We start from the raw sequence: 15,258 nt of genomic DNA, 5'->3' as shown, positions 1-15,258 counted from the left end.
TCAGCGCCATAGCTTTCCATCTCAAAAGCAGAAGACCAGATTCAGACCTGTTATTCTTTCCAGCCAAGATAGTTTTATTCCAGTTTTGCACGTTTTGATAACAATTTCCTTTCCCTCCCTACCTACAATTGCATCTCTGTACCCTGAAATGCCTCTTGAGCACCCAAGGATGACTAGCTGTGGCTGCTCCTCATTACAAGAGGGACAATCTCACCATGAAAGAATATCAAGACACGTGACATATGGGTGGGCCAACCCCTTCTACTCAAGTCACAAGAGAATGGTCAATTAATCAAATTCCACCGGTTGTGTTAAAAATATACTGCCATCAGGTAGACATCCTTCTCTAAATGCTACAGGACAGTGAAAATGTGCAGATTAATCAGATCTGTAATCTTTTTTTATCGGCACACACTTCAGGCTGGATGCAGGATGGCTAAATAGATGCTTTAGGAAGGCCAGCCTGAAGACACACTTGACCAGAGCCATAAAGCCACCTCCGGGGGCAGCCATACTGCCAGCACCAAAGGGGCAGTGGGGCCACCCGCTGGAGGGCTTGGGCACTGCTCTGGCTGCTTGGTCCCTCTGCCTCCTCCATGTCCTTTGAGGTTGGGCTAAGGCAGGACCATGATCTTTTTCTCCAGCTTCTGTGGTGGGAACAGGAAGTTTCTCATTATCTCATCCAGCTCTTCCAGGGCCAGCTGGGCATGGAGCTTGGCAACATCATCGGGCTCCAAACGTACCACATGCTTCAGCAGGTGGTAGAGATCCTTGAGGACGTCCCTCAGCACCTGGATGAGAGAGACAGAGTCATGGCCATCTATCTACTGTGCCAACATTTCTCAGAATGACCTAACTGCCTTCTCCTGTCTGAGGAGTTCTGTGAGGAAACCCACAGGCTCCTTTAAGAAGATAACACATGGCCCTCTCAGGTTGGAGATCGAGTGGGGCAGCTTTGGTGGCTGCTGCTCCCTTTTAGCCCCAGACCCAAGTGATCCCAGACCCCTCCCTTCGGTTCCAAGGCATGGCACAGACCTCAGGACCACAGGCAGGCAGTACTGCCCAGATACGGCTGCTCCTGGAGCATGTTTACCAGCATTCTCCTCTCTAGCTCCCACAAAGCCCTCTGTGACACCCACAGAACAGGCACCTATCTTATGAAACGCAGGAGGCTATTTCTTCAGCAATCATGCTTTTCCTTGCCACTACTTTAAAAATTTTCCACCAGTTTCATGTCCGTGTTGTTCCCTCAGTCACTATAATTTTTTTTCAACTCCAACTCTGCAATGGGAAGCAAGAGAGGACTCCACAGACACAGTCACATCCATTTTTCACATCCAATACTCTGATCTGATGGTCTGATATGGAATTGGGAGGGTACCAGAGCACCTACTCCCAGGAGCTTCTAATTTTGTCCCAAGTCCTCCTGGTTTGGGAGCCAGAACTTCTATTAAGAAATGGGTTCTTCTAGCAGAAGAACAGGGAAACTCAGAGTAAGGGGCCTTAGGGATCATTTAGTCAGACGAGGGACTGAAGACTCCAGGTCACAGGGGGTCACCATGTCTTGTCAGCCACTTTCAAAGTTACTCCTGGTCGAGGGCTCTCTGCCTCAAAGGTTACTATTTTTTGGGTCAGGTACTGCACTAGGTATTTTCCATATATTATCTGATTTTTATGCCACTCACATAAAGAAAGGAAAGTTATCAGCCCCACTTTACAGATGAAGAAACAGGATTAGAGGGTTAAGTAACCTCCCAAGGTTACTCTGCTAAAAAAGGGGTAGAGCCAGTTTTTAAACATTCAGAGCTTGTGTTCTTGTTTAGTTTTACTGAAAAGGTAATACAGTACAAAAAAGTACATATTAAAAAAATAAGTCTCTCTTCTACCCCAGACTCCTACTTCCCCTTCTCAGAGGATATCATTCTTAATTTTGAGAACTATTCTAGGTATTTACAAGCATATATATATGCATGTGCCTTTTTCCCTTTTCCCCCCTTTCTTTTAAAAAATTTATTTACTTTATTTATTTATTTTTGGCTGCGTTGGGTCTTCGTTGCTGCGCGTGGGCTTTCTCTAGTTGCAGCGAGCAGGGGCTACTCTTCGTTGTGGTGCGTGGGCTTCTTCATTGCGGTGGCTTCTCTTGTTATGGAGCACGGGCTCTAGGCACTCGGGCTTCAGCAGTTGTGTCAGGTGGGCTCAGTAGTTGTGGCTCACGGGCTCTAGAGCTCAGGCTCAGTAGTTGTGGCGCATGGGCCTAGTTGCTCTGTGGCATGTGGGATCTTCCCGGACCAGGGCTCGAACCCGTGTCCCCTGCATCGGCAGGCAGACTCTCAAACCACTGCACCACCAGGGAAGCCCACTGATGGGGTTTTGATATGAGTCTGCAAGCAATTGATTTATTATGGTCTCTGTGAAGTCAAACCTCTCTGCTAATGATAATCTGTATTTTCAGCCGCTCCCCAGCTCTAGCATCACCTCCTTAGCTCCACCTCAGATCACTGGGCATTAGATTCTCATAAGGAGCGTGCAACCTAGGTCCCTCACATGCACAGTTCACAGTAGGGTCTGCGCTCCTATGAGAATCTAATGCCACCGCTGATGTGACAGGAGGTGGAGCTCAGGCGGTAATGCCAGCAATGGGGAGTGGCTGTAAATACAGATGAAGCTTCACTCGCTCGCCAGCCACTCACCTCCTGCTGTGCGGCCCGGTTCCTAACAGGCCATGGACCGTTACCGGAGGTTGGGGACCGCTGTGCTACAATGTTATGTACCATGGTTCCCCCCATACCCGATATATTTTGAAGATCTTTTGCTATTACAAATATTGCTGCAATAAACATTCTGATACCCAATCTTTGCAGACGTGTACAAGTGTATCTGTAGGACAAATATCCAGAAATGGAATTCCTAGGTCAAAAGGTAATGCACACTGAAAATCTTGATAGCTAGGCCAGAGAAGTTGTAATAATCTATATTTTTACCTATCACTCTGAAAACTCCTATTTCCCCATATTCTCATAAGTGATATATATTGCAAACTCTTGATCTTGGCTAATTCAGGAAGTGAAAAATAGCATCCTGCTGTTTTAAATTTGCATCTTTTTAGTAGATACATCAACTACTTGTATTTTTTTTTGGTATGTATAATCAAATTTTCCTTATTGATTTGTAAGAGCTCTCTGTACATGAAAAAGAGAGGTCCACTACCTATCATATGAATTGCAAATATTTTTTCCCTAGTTGGCACTTTTTCTTTGTGAAATTTTTTTTTCCAGAGAAGAAATTTACATTTTTGATGTAGTTAAATTTATCAGTTTTTTTCCTTTATGGTTTCTGGGTTTTGTATTTCGCTTAGAAGAAATGGGGCCTACAATGTTAGCCACTACGCTATGCCGTGTTCTTTCTATTTATTAATAATGTGTACCAAGTTGGGTTTGTTTCACCATATGTAAACATCTCTGACAATAATTGGTTCAAATGGATTTTAAAATTTTTTCTCTCACTACTTTGGAACTTCCAAGAGTTGGCTGTATATTGAAGGCTGTGCCAGTGTGCAGTGTGTCATTTCAAAAAAGGAGGAAGATCAGAAAAAAAAAGAAATAGGAGAATGGAGACATTCATTCATTCTTTCACTTTTATGGCTTTTCATAAAAACAATGTAATAAATATATATAACAGCCTATATACTATAAACACGGACTACGTCTGCAAAAATACTGATTGCCTTCAGCAAGCAACACTGGGGAGAGATGGGGGGGATTATATACCCTTTTGTACCATTCTATGAATATATAACCTATTAAAAAATAAACATGCTTTTTATTAAACTGAATTAACTACTAGACAAAGATTTTCCTATGGCAATTTAATAGGTAAAAGAGATATAGAACCTGCCTTTAAAAAGGCTTACGCTCTGGTGGGGAGGATAAGTCATGTACATAAGTGAGGACAATACAGAGCAGAACACGGTACGTATCCTGAGAGCAGAGAGAGTGTATGAAGAGACGTTCGAGCAAACAGAGGTCACATTTTAGGAAAAGGAAGTGAACTGAAGGTGGTCAACAGAATGCTGGGAAGTGGTTACTTCAGTGGGTAACAAGTACACTTACATCTGTGATGTAGTTAAATTTATCAGTTTTGGGGGTGGGTCTTAGCCCCACAGTCCCCTAAGCATTCCACACAAGTACACTAGGTGTGTAGAATCACACATCTTGGACTTGCTAAAGAATAGAGAAAGAGCTCTTTCCGTCGTTTGATATTCTTGAATAGCACAGGCACTGGGGATTGGACGGAGGAAGGTAGGGGACGGGGTACACAAAACCAGCTCCCCAGGTCACTGTCTGGTCTCCCTCTTGTTCCCTGGGCTCCAGCTGTGCGGGCCTTCTTCCTTTCCTTGTCTGAGCAAAGCTCCTTCCCAGGTGAAGGCCTTCGCATAGGCTGTTTCCTCAGCTTGGAAGACATTTCGCTTCCTCTTCACCCTACAACTCCTACTCACCCTCAGCCTGAAACGCCACTTCCTCAGGGATGCCCCCTTAGCTCCCATCTAGGTAAGCTTTCCTACCCTGCCTATAGCTCTGTTTGTAGCCCCTATCACAATGGTAATTTAAATATTTATTGTGTAATTAAAAATACATTTTCCTCACTAGCTCACATGTACTATTGACACTGACACCACATCTTGCCTTGTTCACCCTGGTATAGTCCCAATGCCTCACATAGTGACTGGCACATGGCAGATATCTAAAAAATATTTATAAATGAAAGAAGGCATGCATGCATGCTATCCCTGGCCAGTTTCTTACTTGGTAAAAACTAAAACTTCTAAGAACATCCACTGAAACAATGTTGGGAAACCAGGGAATACATATGCATGTACCAGCTACAGAATACAAATTACATAATTTCGGGGACCCCACATATGAGTTCAACACACTCACATTTGCATTTAAAATCAGCATGGCACAATATAAAGATGAACAGTAAAAATCCATGCGAATAGTCTAACATTTAAAAGGTTCTCAACTTAGAACAACATTAATAGCAAATGATAAACACCTTGACAAGTGAAAGGAGAGAGAGACTGTGGAAGAAAGGAAAAAAACTTTATGTTTAAAAACCTCAAACGGCACTTTTTCTTTGTTTTTCTGAACAAGGGACCCCGCAATTTCATTTGGTACTGGGCCCCACATCTTATGCACTTCGCCCTGCAGACAACTCTCCGTGCTCTCTGCCCAATGTCGCGGCATTAAGTGCCTGAATCCTATGGGCAAACCCCACAAAGATGCTGCCCCATCTCTGCTGTGCAGCTGTCTCCTGGGTTTTCTCCCTGAGCTGCTGGGTCACACAGGAGTCAGGTCTCCAAGTGCAGGCGTCTGCCTCTGACTGTGCACTATGCCCGACTGCTCTTTCATAACGTAGCTTTCTCTTTCCTCAAGGCCAGCAGTGTGAAAAGGAGAGACGATTCTGGAAAGAGGATGGCTCCCCAAAGCTACTGACTCATGATTACTCACTCACTCAGTAATCGTTATCAAGGGCCTACTTCGTGCCCAGGCAGTGTGCTGGTGATAAAGCGGTGAATAATGCACGAACCCTACCCTCTGGCAGGTACAGCCAGCGGGGAGGCAGACACGCACACCAGGCAGTGTGATCCTCAATCTAAGAGATAAGTGTAGGTGATTCTGTGGAAGCAAAGGAAGTGATTTCCGCCTGCAGAGGTGGATGGAGGAAGAACGTTTCCCTACCATGTGAAAGGGCCTTTGCTCTGACTTTCATCTGTAGCCAATGGGTGGCACCAAGGAGTGGCCTGGGGAAGTTTTATTGTCCCCTCACTCTCAAACCACCTCAAATAACTGCAGAGTCTAAGCAAACCAAGCATGCTTGTTATGTGAATAGAGCTTAAAGACAAGGCTCCTAACACTCTCTCCAACAAGTTATAGCCCAGTGTCTCTTATATAGAAATTCTAGTGTTCCCACTGTTTATTACAAGGTCATCTTTTTTTTTCTTCTTTTTCGAGAGGAATCTTTCACCTAGTCAGAAATATCTTAGAGATTTTTTGCTAGAACATCCTAACATTCAAAGTAAGGTTAGCTTTCTTTTCCTTGTTAAAAAGGAAAGTTCTAAGGCATTCTGGTCTGCTAAGGTACTCTGTTCTTTCCTGGTGTGGGTAGGAATTTTCTCCTTGGCACTGCTGTGTCCTTAAAATAACAATAATGCTTGTGCAAACACCACTTTGTACTTGAGGGGTGCTGAGTTCCTTGTTATCAGTTACCGGATCTCCTTTTTTAGGTAATTGAGTGTTAGGCAAAGACTCCTTAATTAATGGGTCTATCTTAGCAACCCACCCTGAAACCGCTTCTCCCCAATCCCTGTAGCGCGTGGGATCCCACACATCACAGGACTTCCTCTGGACTCCCCAAGGATCAAAGCTTCCCACCAGCCAGGGATTGTCACCAAATCCCATGGATCAGGGGCTGAATACAAGGAGAGTTCAAAGGTAAAGTTACTCACAGGAGCCTCTGTGGTGGGCAGGATATAGGCAATCCCACAGAGGAAACCTCTCATTAAGAGTTCAACACACCTGCTCTTCATCCCCCCACGCATCAAGGCCCCAGGACTGAAAGGAAAGGGGGAGGTAGAGGGTGTGAGTCGGGCGGGCCGGGGATATCTTAAAGAAGCACCCGGATTCCTAGTCTGAAAACTCTTTGGAAAGGGGTGGGGTTCAGGTCCTTTATTAAAAGAATTTAGAGTGTGAGTGCAACATGCACACACACACTTTCTCTCCTCCTTCCCTCCCCCTCCCTTTCCAGGTGCCAGTTCCCTGGAGCACACAAAGCTGATGCTTCAGGGACAAGGGCAGTCTTTAGGGTTAGACGTGGCTTGGCACAACATACTGAAAAGGGGACTGTGTGAGCAAAAGACTGCCTTGGGCACACAGGTGCACTTACAATGGAAAAGCAGGAAAACAGTGTTTGACTTTCAATGAGCTTGACCCCGAACACACCCAGAGTGGTTGTTGTATCTCTGCATTAAGACCTAAAGAAGAGGGCTTCCCTGGTAGCACAGTAGTTGAGAATCTGCCTGCCAATGCAGGGGACATGGGTTCGAGCCCTGATCTGGGAAGATCCCACATGCCGCGGAGCAACTAGGCCCATGAGCCACAACTACTGAGCCTGAGCGTCTGGAGCCTGTGCTCCGCAACAAGAGAGGCCGAGACAGTGAAAGGCCCACGCACCGCGATGAAGAGTGGCCCCCGCTTGCCGCAACTAGAGAAAGCCCTCGCACAGAAACAAAGACCCAACACAGCCAAAAATAAATATAAAAATAAATTAATTAATTTAAAAAAAAGACGTAAAGAAGAAATACTTGGCGAATATCTTTCTTTTCTTTAGTTCCTAAATTTATTTGATTATAAAAACAATATTAACCACAACCCAGAATATCTGGGAAACAGAGGAAGGAAAAAAAATCTTTAGTCAAACTACCTCTCTAACACAAACTCCATTAGAGTAAAGACATTTAGCAATTAGTAGATTTATTTACATTTAAAATAATTTAAAAATTTTAAAAGTCACACTTCTAGGTGATTTTACAAGTGGAACTTAGGGGAAAGAAATTGCTATTCTTTTGTATTATTTTGTGAGATCAATAAGACACAACACAAATGGTGACAGATGAGACATTTACAGAAATAAGAATTCCAGAAAGCATGATCTAGCAGAGGACTTCCCACCTAATGCTTTTGTACTATTTAAGGAAAAAATGGGTTACAAATATAAAAGAATTAAAAAGTTAAATGCTAGCATACACTAATTGTACTTAGAAATTCAGTCTTCTATAGAGCTAATAGAATTGTGGCTCCCTTCGTGGCTAAGAAGTAAGTACTGGGCACGAAGACAAAAACAGAGAAAGAACAGGGAAGTCAGACATTGAAATAAAAGGCAGGAGCCGAAACGAGAAACAAGTGAACTGGAGTTGGTGGCTGGAGACCAGGCTGGCAGACAAAAAGATTCTCTAGATTGGGGCCCAGAAGAGGAGGAGACCCCAGAATCCAAATAATTCTGTTTAAAGACATGCTGAAATAAGCATTAGGTATGGTATAAGGAAGCTGTAGGTCAACCTCTGAGAACCCTCATTTTGACCGCTGTGCTTCCATGTTATAACCAACATACGGCTTGGTGGCTGAGGGAAGTGAGAGTGATCAGAAGAGACTAGTTAAGGGCCAGAGTCAAGGATCATAAACAGAGCACAAGCCAGCTGACATTTCCCGAACTGTGTGCAGGAGACCATGCTCAGCGTACTGGGTGATGAGGGCCAGCTCCAGCCTTCAGGAGCTCACCACCATCTGGGGGAGACAGACATGGACAGTTGAACCTAATGGTCTGCTGGCAGGCGAATCGGGTGAAGTGAATCCTGACACCCCAATTACCAGCTGGGGAATCTTGAGCAAACCACCTCGGCTCCACCTCGGCTTTCGGAACCCAGGAGATCTCCTCTGTAAAGTGGGAATAACACTGCCTCCTTTGAAGGTTGTTGTGAGAATCACTGTCTATAAAGATCCAAGCACAAGGATTTGCAAGTGATGGCTGCTGCAGAAGCGGCACTAATACTGTGATCTCTATGAGGGCCAGGACTGTCAATCTTGCTGCTCTTCTATCACTGAGGCCTCGAGCAGAGCCTGGCATGCAGCGGCTCTGGCATGTAGTAAACCTTTGACAAACGAATGAACGAACGAACGTATGATAACTATAGCTGATCCTCACATAGTACCTATTATGTGCCAGGTGTGGTTCTAGGCATTTTATCTACAGTAACTCAATCCTCACAACAACACCATGAGAGAGGTACTGTTATTCTCCCCAATTTCCCCACACAGCTAGTGACAGGTGCAGGCAGGATTCAAACCCCGGCAGCCTGACTCGGAGCCAGTGCTCTTTATTAACCACTATATTGTTCTGCCTCTCCAAGGGGTTATTATTTTCACTACCACGAAGTGGGGAGCATAAAGCACATATACTGCCTACCTTACAAGTTTATTGTGAGATCAAAAGAGATAATGCATATGAGAGTACTTTGCTATCACAGCGTGGTGATCAATAATTCAAAGTATCATTGCTACTATTATCCTGACACTGAGGTAGTTGGGTTCACCACCAAGCAGCTAAGAAAATGAGGGGAAAGGCACGGCTCTGAAAATGAAAAATAGAGAGCAGGAGCCAAAGAAAGAGCGCTCAGGAAGATGAATAAATGGAGGAGAGTTAGAAGAAAAGGGAAGGGCTGTAAAAGAGGGGAAGAGATTCGATGCAGTGTGATGTGGTATCAGGGCCAGAGTCGGTACCTGACAGTCGGGAACAGTCTGTGCCACTGCACAGAGCTGAAAGCACCAGCAAGGACTCTCCTGGACAAGCAGAGAGCAGCTAGGCTCTGAGGTCTTGGAGGCGAGCAGCCTCTCTAGGATAATGGGCAGGAAACAAATAAATTGGGGAAGCAGAATGGAGGTAGCCAATCTGGACCTCATTCAGGGTGCTCTGGTCTAAAGAAGAATAAATGCTTTACTGATAAAACCCCAAAGTTCACTTTGATGGGTCTGTAAAAAAGAAATCAGGACCAATTCAAACAGAAAGACCGGGCTTTTGAGACACTTCATTGAAAAGCATTGGGTGGGTCAGCAAAGAAAGACAGGAGTACTAATGTCTAAGAGATTCCTATCCATGCCTGACAGATAGAGAATCTCAAACATGCTGAAGTTCAGGGCGGCATTCTTGTTAACTGGAGGTTACTGAGCTTTTCAAAAACCTTTTATTCCTAAAGTATTTTTCTCTGCTAGACCTAGAGATAAATGGCATTTTTACCCTTTCCGGATTGTGTCTGGCTGTTAAATAAGGAGGGCATCTCAAGTGCAAGTTGGAGATGGGTGGGGAGGGGATGAGGGGATATCATGCGTGATTTTCATTGAAGAATAAGGGGGAAAATTTAACTGGTTATGTGCCCAAAATGCTACAGGGATGTAGACAGTCTGGGCAGTTTAGGGACAAAGACCAAGACGGCCTTCATGGTTAACCCCTGGGAGGGGTGACAGCTCAGGGATCCTAAACAGAAAGTAGGTGCTAGGACTCTCCACTCGCTGTGGCAGGGACGGGAGCAGCAGCCGCGGTGGCTCTAGGAGCAGCGGTGGCAGCATCTCTCAGAATGTCTTTAAATAGCAACCTGAGGAAGGCAGCAGCTTTCCTACACCCCCACAGGCATGGAAACAGAACAAAGAAGGCAGGGAAAAATGGCCGGAGGATGTGCAGAGGCAGCAGGCTGCTGCTTGTAGGAGCAGTGATGGGACGCGGGGCGCTTTGTCCTTAGAAGGTGATTACAATACCAGCTTTCAAACTGTACTCAATTACCACATCTGGGGGGAAAGGGCTTCATCCTTCTTGGCCCTCGAAGCTTCCCTGCTGAGGGAGCACAGTTCTCCCTTTCTGCACCTAACGCCTCCCACATGGGATTAGACAGAGCCTGCAAAGGCTCACTACTACCATTTACTGAGTGTTTACTATGCTTCAGTCACTGCCTTCACGCACGTTATCTCATTTAATCCTACGAGGTAGGTGTTATTAGGCCCAGTTTGCAAATTAGGAAAAGGGGATTTAGAGAGGTTTAGTGATTTGCTCAAGGACACAGCTAGAATTCAAACCTGCATTTGTCAGGTCTAGCTGCAAACCCTGTTTTTAAACACGTGCAGTTAATAGGAAATCCAATACGCAGGAGGATGCTATGGAGAGAATTTGACCTTTTCCCTGCACCATCAAAACAGTTTATTTGGATGGGGCCTGGTTAGGGAGGAGGGGGAACAGCAACTGGGCTGCTGGCTGACTGCAGGGTTTGGGTTTCCTCTGGGGCACTGGTTTGCTTGGGGCATCCTGCATCACCCCAGGCTCACCCGGCTCACACAGCCTCAGGTCCAGCTTGATTGGCCATGAGGGAAGTGCAGGACACTATCCTTAGGGGTTCTGCTTAGTGGAATTCAGTGCTCTGTGCAAGATGCCTCAGGAACAAAAGGTTACAGAGTTAGACCAAAGGTCAGAGAAAACCACAGTCACTGACACATCAGAGGCTCTGGTGGGGTTGGTAGTATGTGCTAATATACACATAGCATAGACTAGACGTGGACTAGGCCGGAAAAAGCAACCTGCCCACCCACACCGAAGTATGGCTACACAGCCCAGACTCTGCCTCTGAGCAACACCATCATTCTAAAATAGTGATTCTCTACCTTAGCTGCACAGTACGATTCCATGGAGAACTTTTAAAATGTCTGGGCCCCCACCTCACACGTAAGAATCAGAATCTTAGGGGTAGGGGCTCAGGGCTTAAAAAAAATTTTTTTTTTAATTTCTTTTTATGCTCTCCAGGTGACTCTAATGAGCAGCCAGGATGCAGCAGTGCAGCATGTTAAGAAAAAACACTGGGTAGGAGACAGTAAGAGATATGTCACGGTTTCCAAAGAAGGGATCACTACAATGACTCTGCCCATGAAAAATCTAAGTGCCAAGAGCAAGGGTGACAGGATTGGGACATGACCTGCTGCACTTCTTGGAATTTTCTTAACTATCGACAACCAGGGTTTTATTTTCCGGCAAGGGGACTGGGTCAAAATCATTTTTGATGCACAAATTAAGACTGCATCTTTTTTTCCAAAATATTTAAAAAATATGTTCTTTGGGACTTCCCTGGAGGTCCAGTGGTTAGGGCTCTGCACTTCCACTGCAGGGGGCACGGGTTCGATCCCTGGTTGGGGAACTATGATCCCACATGCTGTGCGGTGTGTCCAAAAAAAAAAAGTTCTTAAACGTGTATTGGAGTGCAATTCTGAAGACAGAGAAAGTTACAGGCTCCCAAAAGGCATCTGTAAGAAAGTGAAAGGATAAAACGCAGGCAGCTGCCTCCTTTACTAGGTTAGCTGTAATTATGGCAGAAACCTTCACACAGATGGGAGGAATTAAGGGAAATACATGTGCTAAAATTTTGACAGCAATGTACATATATATATACATTGTGTGTGTGTGTGCGTGTGCGTGCGTGTGTGTGTGTGTGTGTGTGTGTGTGTGTAGCCAAGTTTTGAAATGCAGACAGTTCTGGCTGCTCGTCAATATTCATTCTGTCACTGTGCCTCAGGACTCCCTCTCCCAGCTGATTTGGGGACAGCATGTCTACAACCCAACTGCAATGAAAACTTTAGGCGTTTCCAAGTAAGGAAGGTAAAATTCCCTCCTAACGAGAATTTGTTTGGACAACTTCTGTTCTTGGGAAACCTGAACAGAAGAGTTCGGGAACTGGAAGAGTTTGGAAGCCCCAGAATTTCCAGTTTAAGATCTAAGAAGTCTTTATTGCAAAGGCAGGTACAAAGAAACTTAACAGATGTATTGTCCCATGCATCTTAGAGAAAAGGTTTCATGCACTCTCTCAACAAACATTTATTAAGCATTATTCTGTGCAAGGCAATGTGCTAGATTTGGGGAACATAAGAGTGAATGGAAAAGTAGTAAAATTCAGAGACAGACAGGATGGTGACTGCTAGGGGCTGAGGGAGGGGGACAGTTAGTATTTAATGGGTACAGAGTTTCAGTTTTACACGATGAAAAGAGTTCTGTGGAGGGATGGTGATGATTGCAGCATAAAAACATGAATGTATGTAATGCTACTGAACTGTACACTTAAAAATGGTTAAGATGGTATATTTCATGCTATGTATATTTTACCACAATTTTTTAAAAAAGTGACTGGTGTGTTCAGGGGCTGTCCCCTGTTGACATCAGATGTGAACAAAGCATTACAATATCTACTCTAGTCTTGAGCTGATATCTAAAGTACTGTAGAGCCTGGAGAAAGGAGGATTAATTTTGCCTGAGAAATGAGAAAAGGCTTTTAACATTTACAGTCCTAAAGGATGAACAAAAGTTTATCAGATGGACAGGTTGCAGGGAGGAGGCATAAGAAACAGTATGGACCAAGATCTGAAGGCAAGGAATAATACGCGGACTATGTATGGCTGGCATGAGGTTCTGAGGGCTCATGAGGGGAAGTTCGGGAGAGACAGTTATAAAGTCAAGCAGGGTCCAGATTATAAAGGGCCTCGTATGTCATGTTATGGAGACTGGTCTTTATCTTAGGGACCACAGGGAAACACTGAAAAAAATGTTACCTGAGGACTGGACTTCAGCAGATTTGCATTTCAGAAAGATCTCTCTGGCTGCTCCCTTACCATGCTGAGTAACTGAATAGCTGCCAATCAGGAGAATTAAAGAGTAGAAGAAAGTCCAGTGGTTAAGGAAACAGAAGTCCTAGGAACCCAGGTTTGTCCCAATATACTTGTAACAGTTTATCTCTTCTTCAAGTATAATCTCAGGCGTGTTCTAATTAGTTCCTTCAGAACAGCCAAGCTAGCAGTAAAACAGCCTGGTTTGTACTCAGCTCTCTTCTGTCTGACCTGGGCATCTAAATGTAAACTTTCTGGACCTCAATTTTCTTACCTGTAAATAGGGTTATAGGTGTATTTATCTCACAGGGTTGTTAGGATTCAATGAGATAATGCATGTAAAGAACTCAGTGCTTTGCCTGGCATACAATAAGCCCTTAATACACGTTAGTTACATTATTAAATACTAAACCTCAGAGAGCATGAAATTTATTTGGAGCAGATTTGCTAAGAGCAAACAAACCGTGGGGCGATAAGCAATGAGCTGGAACAGACCCCAGAGCATCAATCCAGACTGTCATTTTAAGTCACCCCAAGGAGGGTACACTTAGTCAGAACTCCTCCCTTTCAGAGGATAGAGCAAAGATAAGTGGGTTTTGCAATCCAGAGGCCCATCTGATTATTAGCACAATCACTCTCAAAGGAAGCATAGATTCCCGATCAAGCTGCAGGGCAGAAGGCAAGTCCCAAGACTCTCACTTCCCAGCCTGGCAGTCCCAGAGGCATTTGGTCTCCTTCAGTTTTTCTCAGCTCCCTGCCTTTTCAGTTCTGTGTCCATTATGGGAAGTTGCTGGATGGCGTAGTCCAGTTTGGCCCGTGACTTTGGCAAGGGCTAGTGGAACACGAGGAAGAGTAAAAAGGAAGCCAGGGCTGTTTCCTTTCTCTGCTCTCTGAATAGTTCACACTGGCAGGTCCTGGGAGGTCAGGGCATCTGGGTCCAAGGCTGGCCTCAACATTCCCCTCTCCCTCCTCCGTCGTTCCCGGGGACAGACGGTAAATAAGCTGTAAGGAGAGAGTCTGACCTGTTTTCCTTTTTGGTATCAGGTTTCCAGGATCTGAAGCTGCCTTCTGTTAGCCATGATCTTTGCAGGAAATGCCCAAGTGACTCAGTTCCTGAGTCCTTCAGATGACAGTCACAGAACCTGTGCGCACAAGTTCTGGAACCATACTGCCTGGGGTCATCTACCGTTCTGCCACTTACTAGTTGTTGAACAAGTTACTTATCTTCTCTGTCTTAGTTTCCTCATGTGTAAAATGGGGACATTAGTCATACCTAAATGGCATCATTATGAAGATTAAATGAATTAATTAAAGCACTTAGATATACGTGCTACCATATAATTAATGCTCAATAAAAGTATTTTTGCCAGGTTTTAATATACACTGAAGTTTTCAGGAACGCCAGTACCATATGAATTGAGAGGAGATAATATTTTGATTTGTTTGGAATTTTACAGAGAGACTTTACCATTTTGGAAAATCAGGCTACTCAGTGTACTTCTGAGTTGCCCGTACAAGATATTTATTATTAATTTGTATTTGTAGCTGTTACATTCCTGATGATTCTACATATAAGAGCAACTGAATAGTTCATTATATCTTAGAGTTGGCCTAGACATTTATATATTAAAATATGTTATTTTATTACAAACTAGTATTCTTTTATTCCTTCTTTATATTATACTTGGGACGTTATATTGATTTTTAAAATATACATGTAGGTTATGTAGCTATACATTTCATTTCAGGAGAATAAAAAGGGGAAACTCTAAAATATTCGTTATAATAATTTGTTACAATAAAAGTATACTGGAATATCTAGGAATAAACCTACCTAAGGAGACAAAAGACCTGTATGCAGAAAATTATAAGACACTGATGAAAGAAATTAAAGATACAAATAGATAGAGAGATATACCATGTTCTTGGATTGGAAGAATCAACATTGTGAAAATGACTATACTACCCAAAGCAATCTACAGATTCAATGCAATCCCTATCAAACTACCAATGGCAT

General features: G+C 44.1%; 1 protein-coding gene across 3 annotated transcripts in view; it reads right to left on the bottom strand.

Moving 5' to 3' along the window:
- Positions 1 to 40: 40 nt before the first annotated feature.
- Positions 41 to 15,258, bottom strand: part of TANGO6 (transport and golgi organization 6 homolog) — a 180,590-nt gene continuing 165,372 nt past the window's right edge. For all 3 annotated transcript variants that reach the window (XM_007110768.4, XM_055079350.1, XM_028477698.2), the window contains one exon: positions 41 to 791. In XM_007110768.4, coding sequence (XP_007110830.2) covers positions 615 to 791 — 177 coding nt within the window. In that variant the 3' untranslated portion in view covers positions 41 to 614. The remainder of the gene's footprint in view (positions 792 to 15,258) is intronic.

Source organism: Physeter macrocephalus, chromosome 17 (genome assembly GCF_002837175.3).
Source record: "Physeter macrocephalus isolate SW-GA chromosome 17, ASM283717v5, whole genome shotgun sequence".
NCBI lineage: Eukaryota > Metazoa > Chordata > Mammalia > Artiodactyla > Physeteridae > Physeter > Physeter macrocephalus.
Note: the sequence above shows the minus strand (reverse complement) of the source record. Positions and strands in the feature narration are given on the sequence as shown.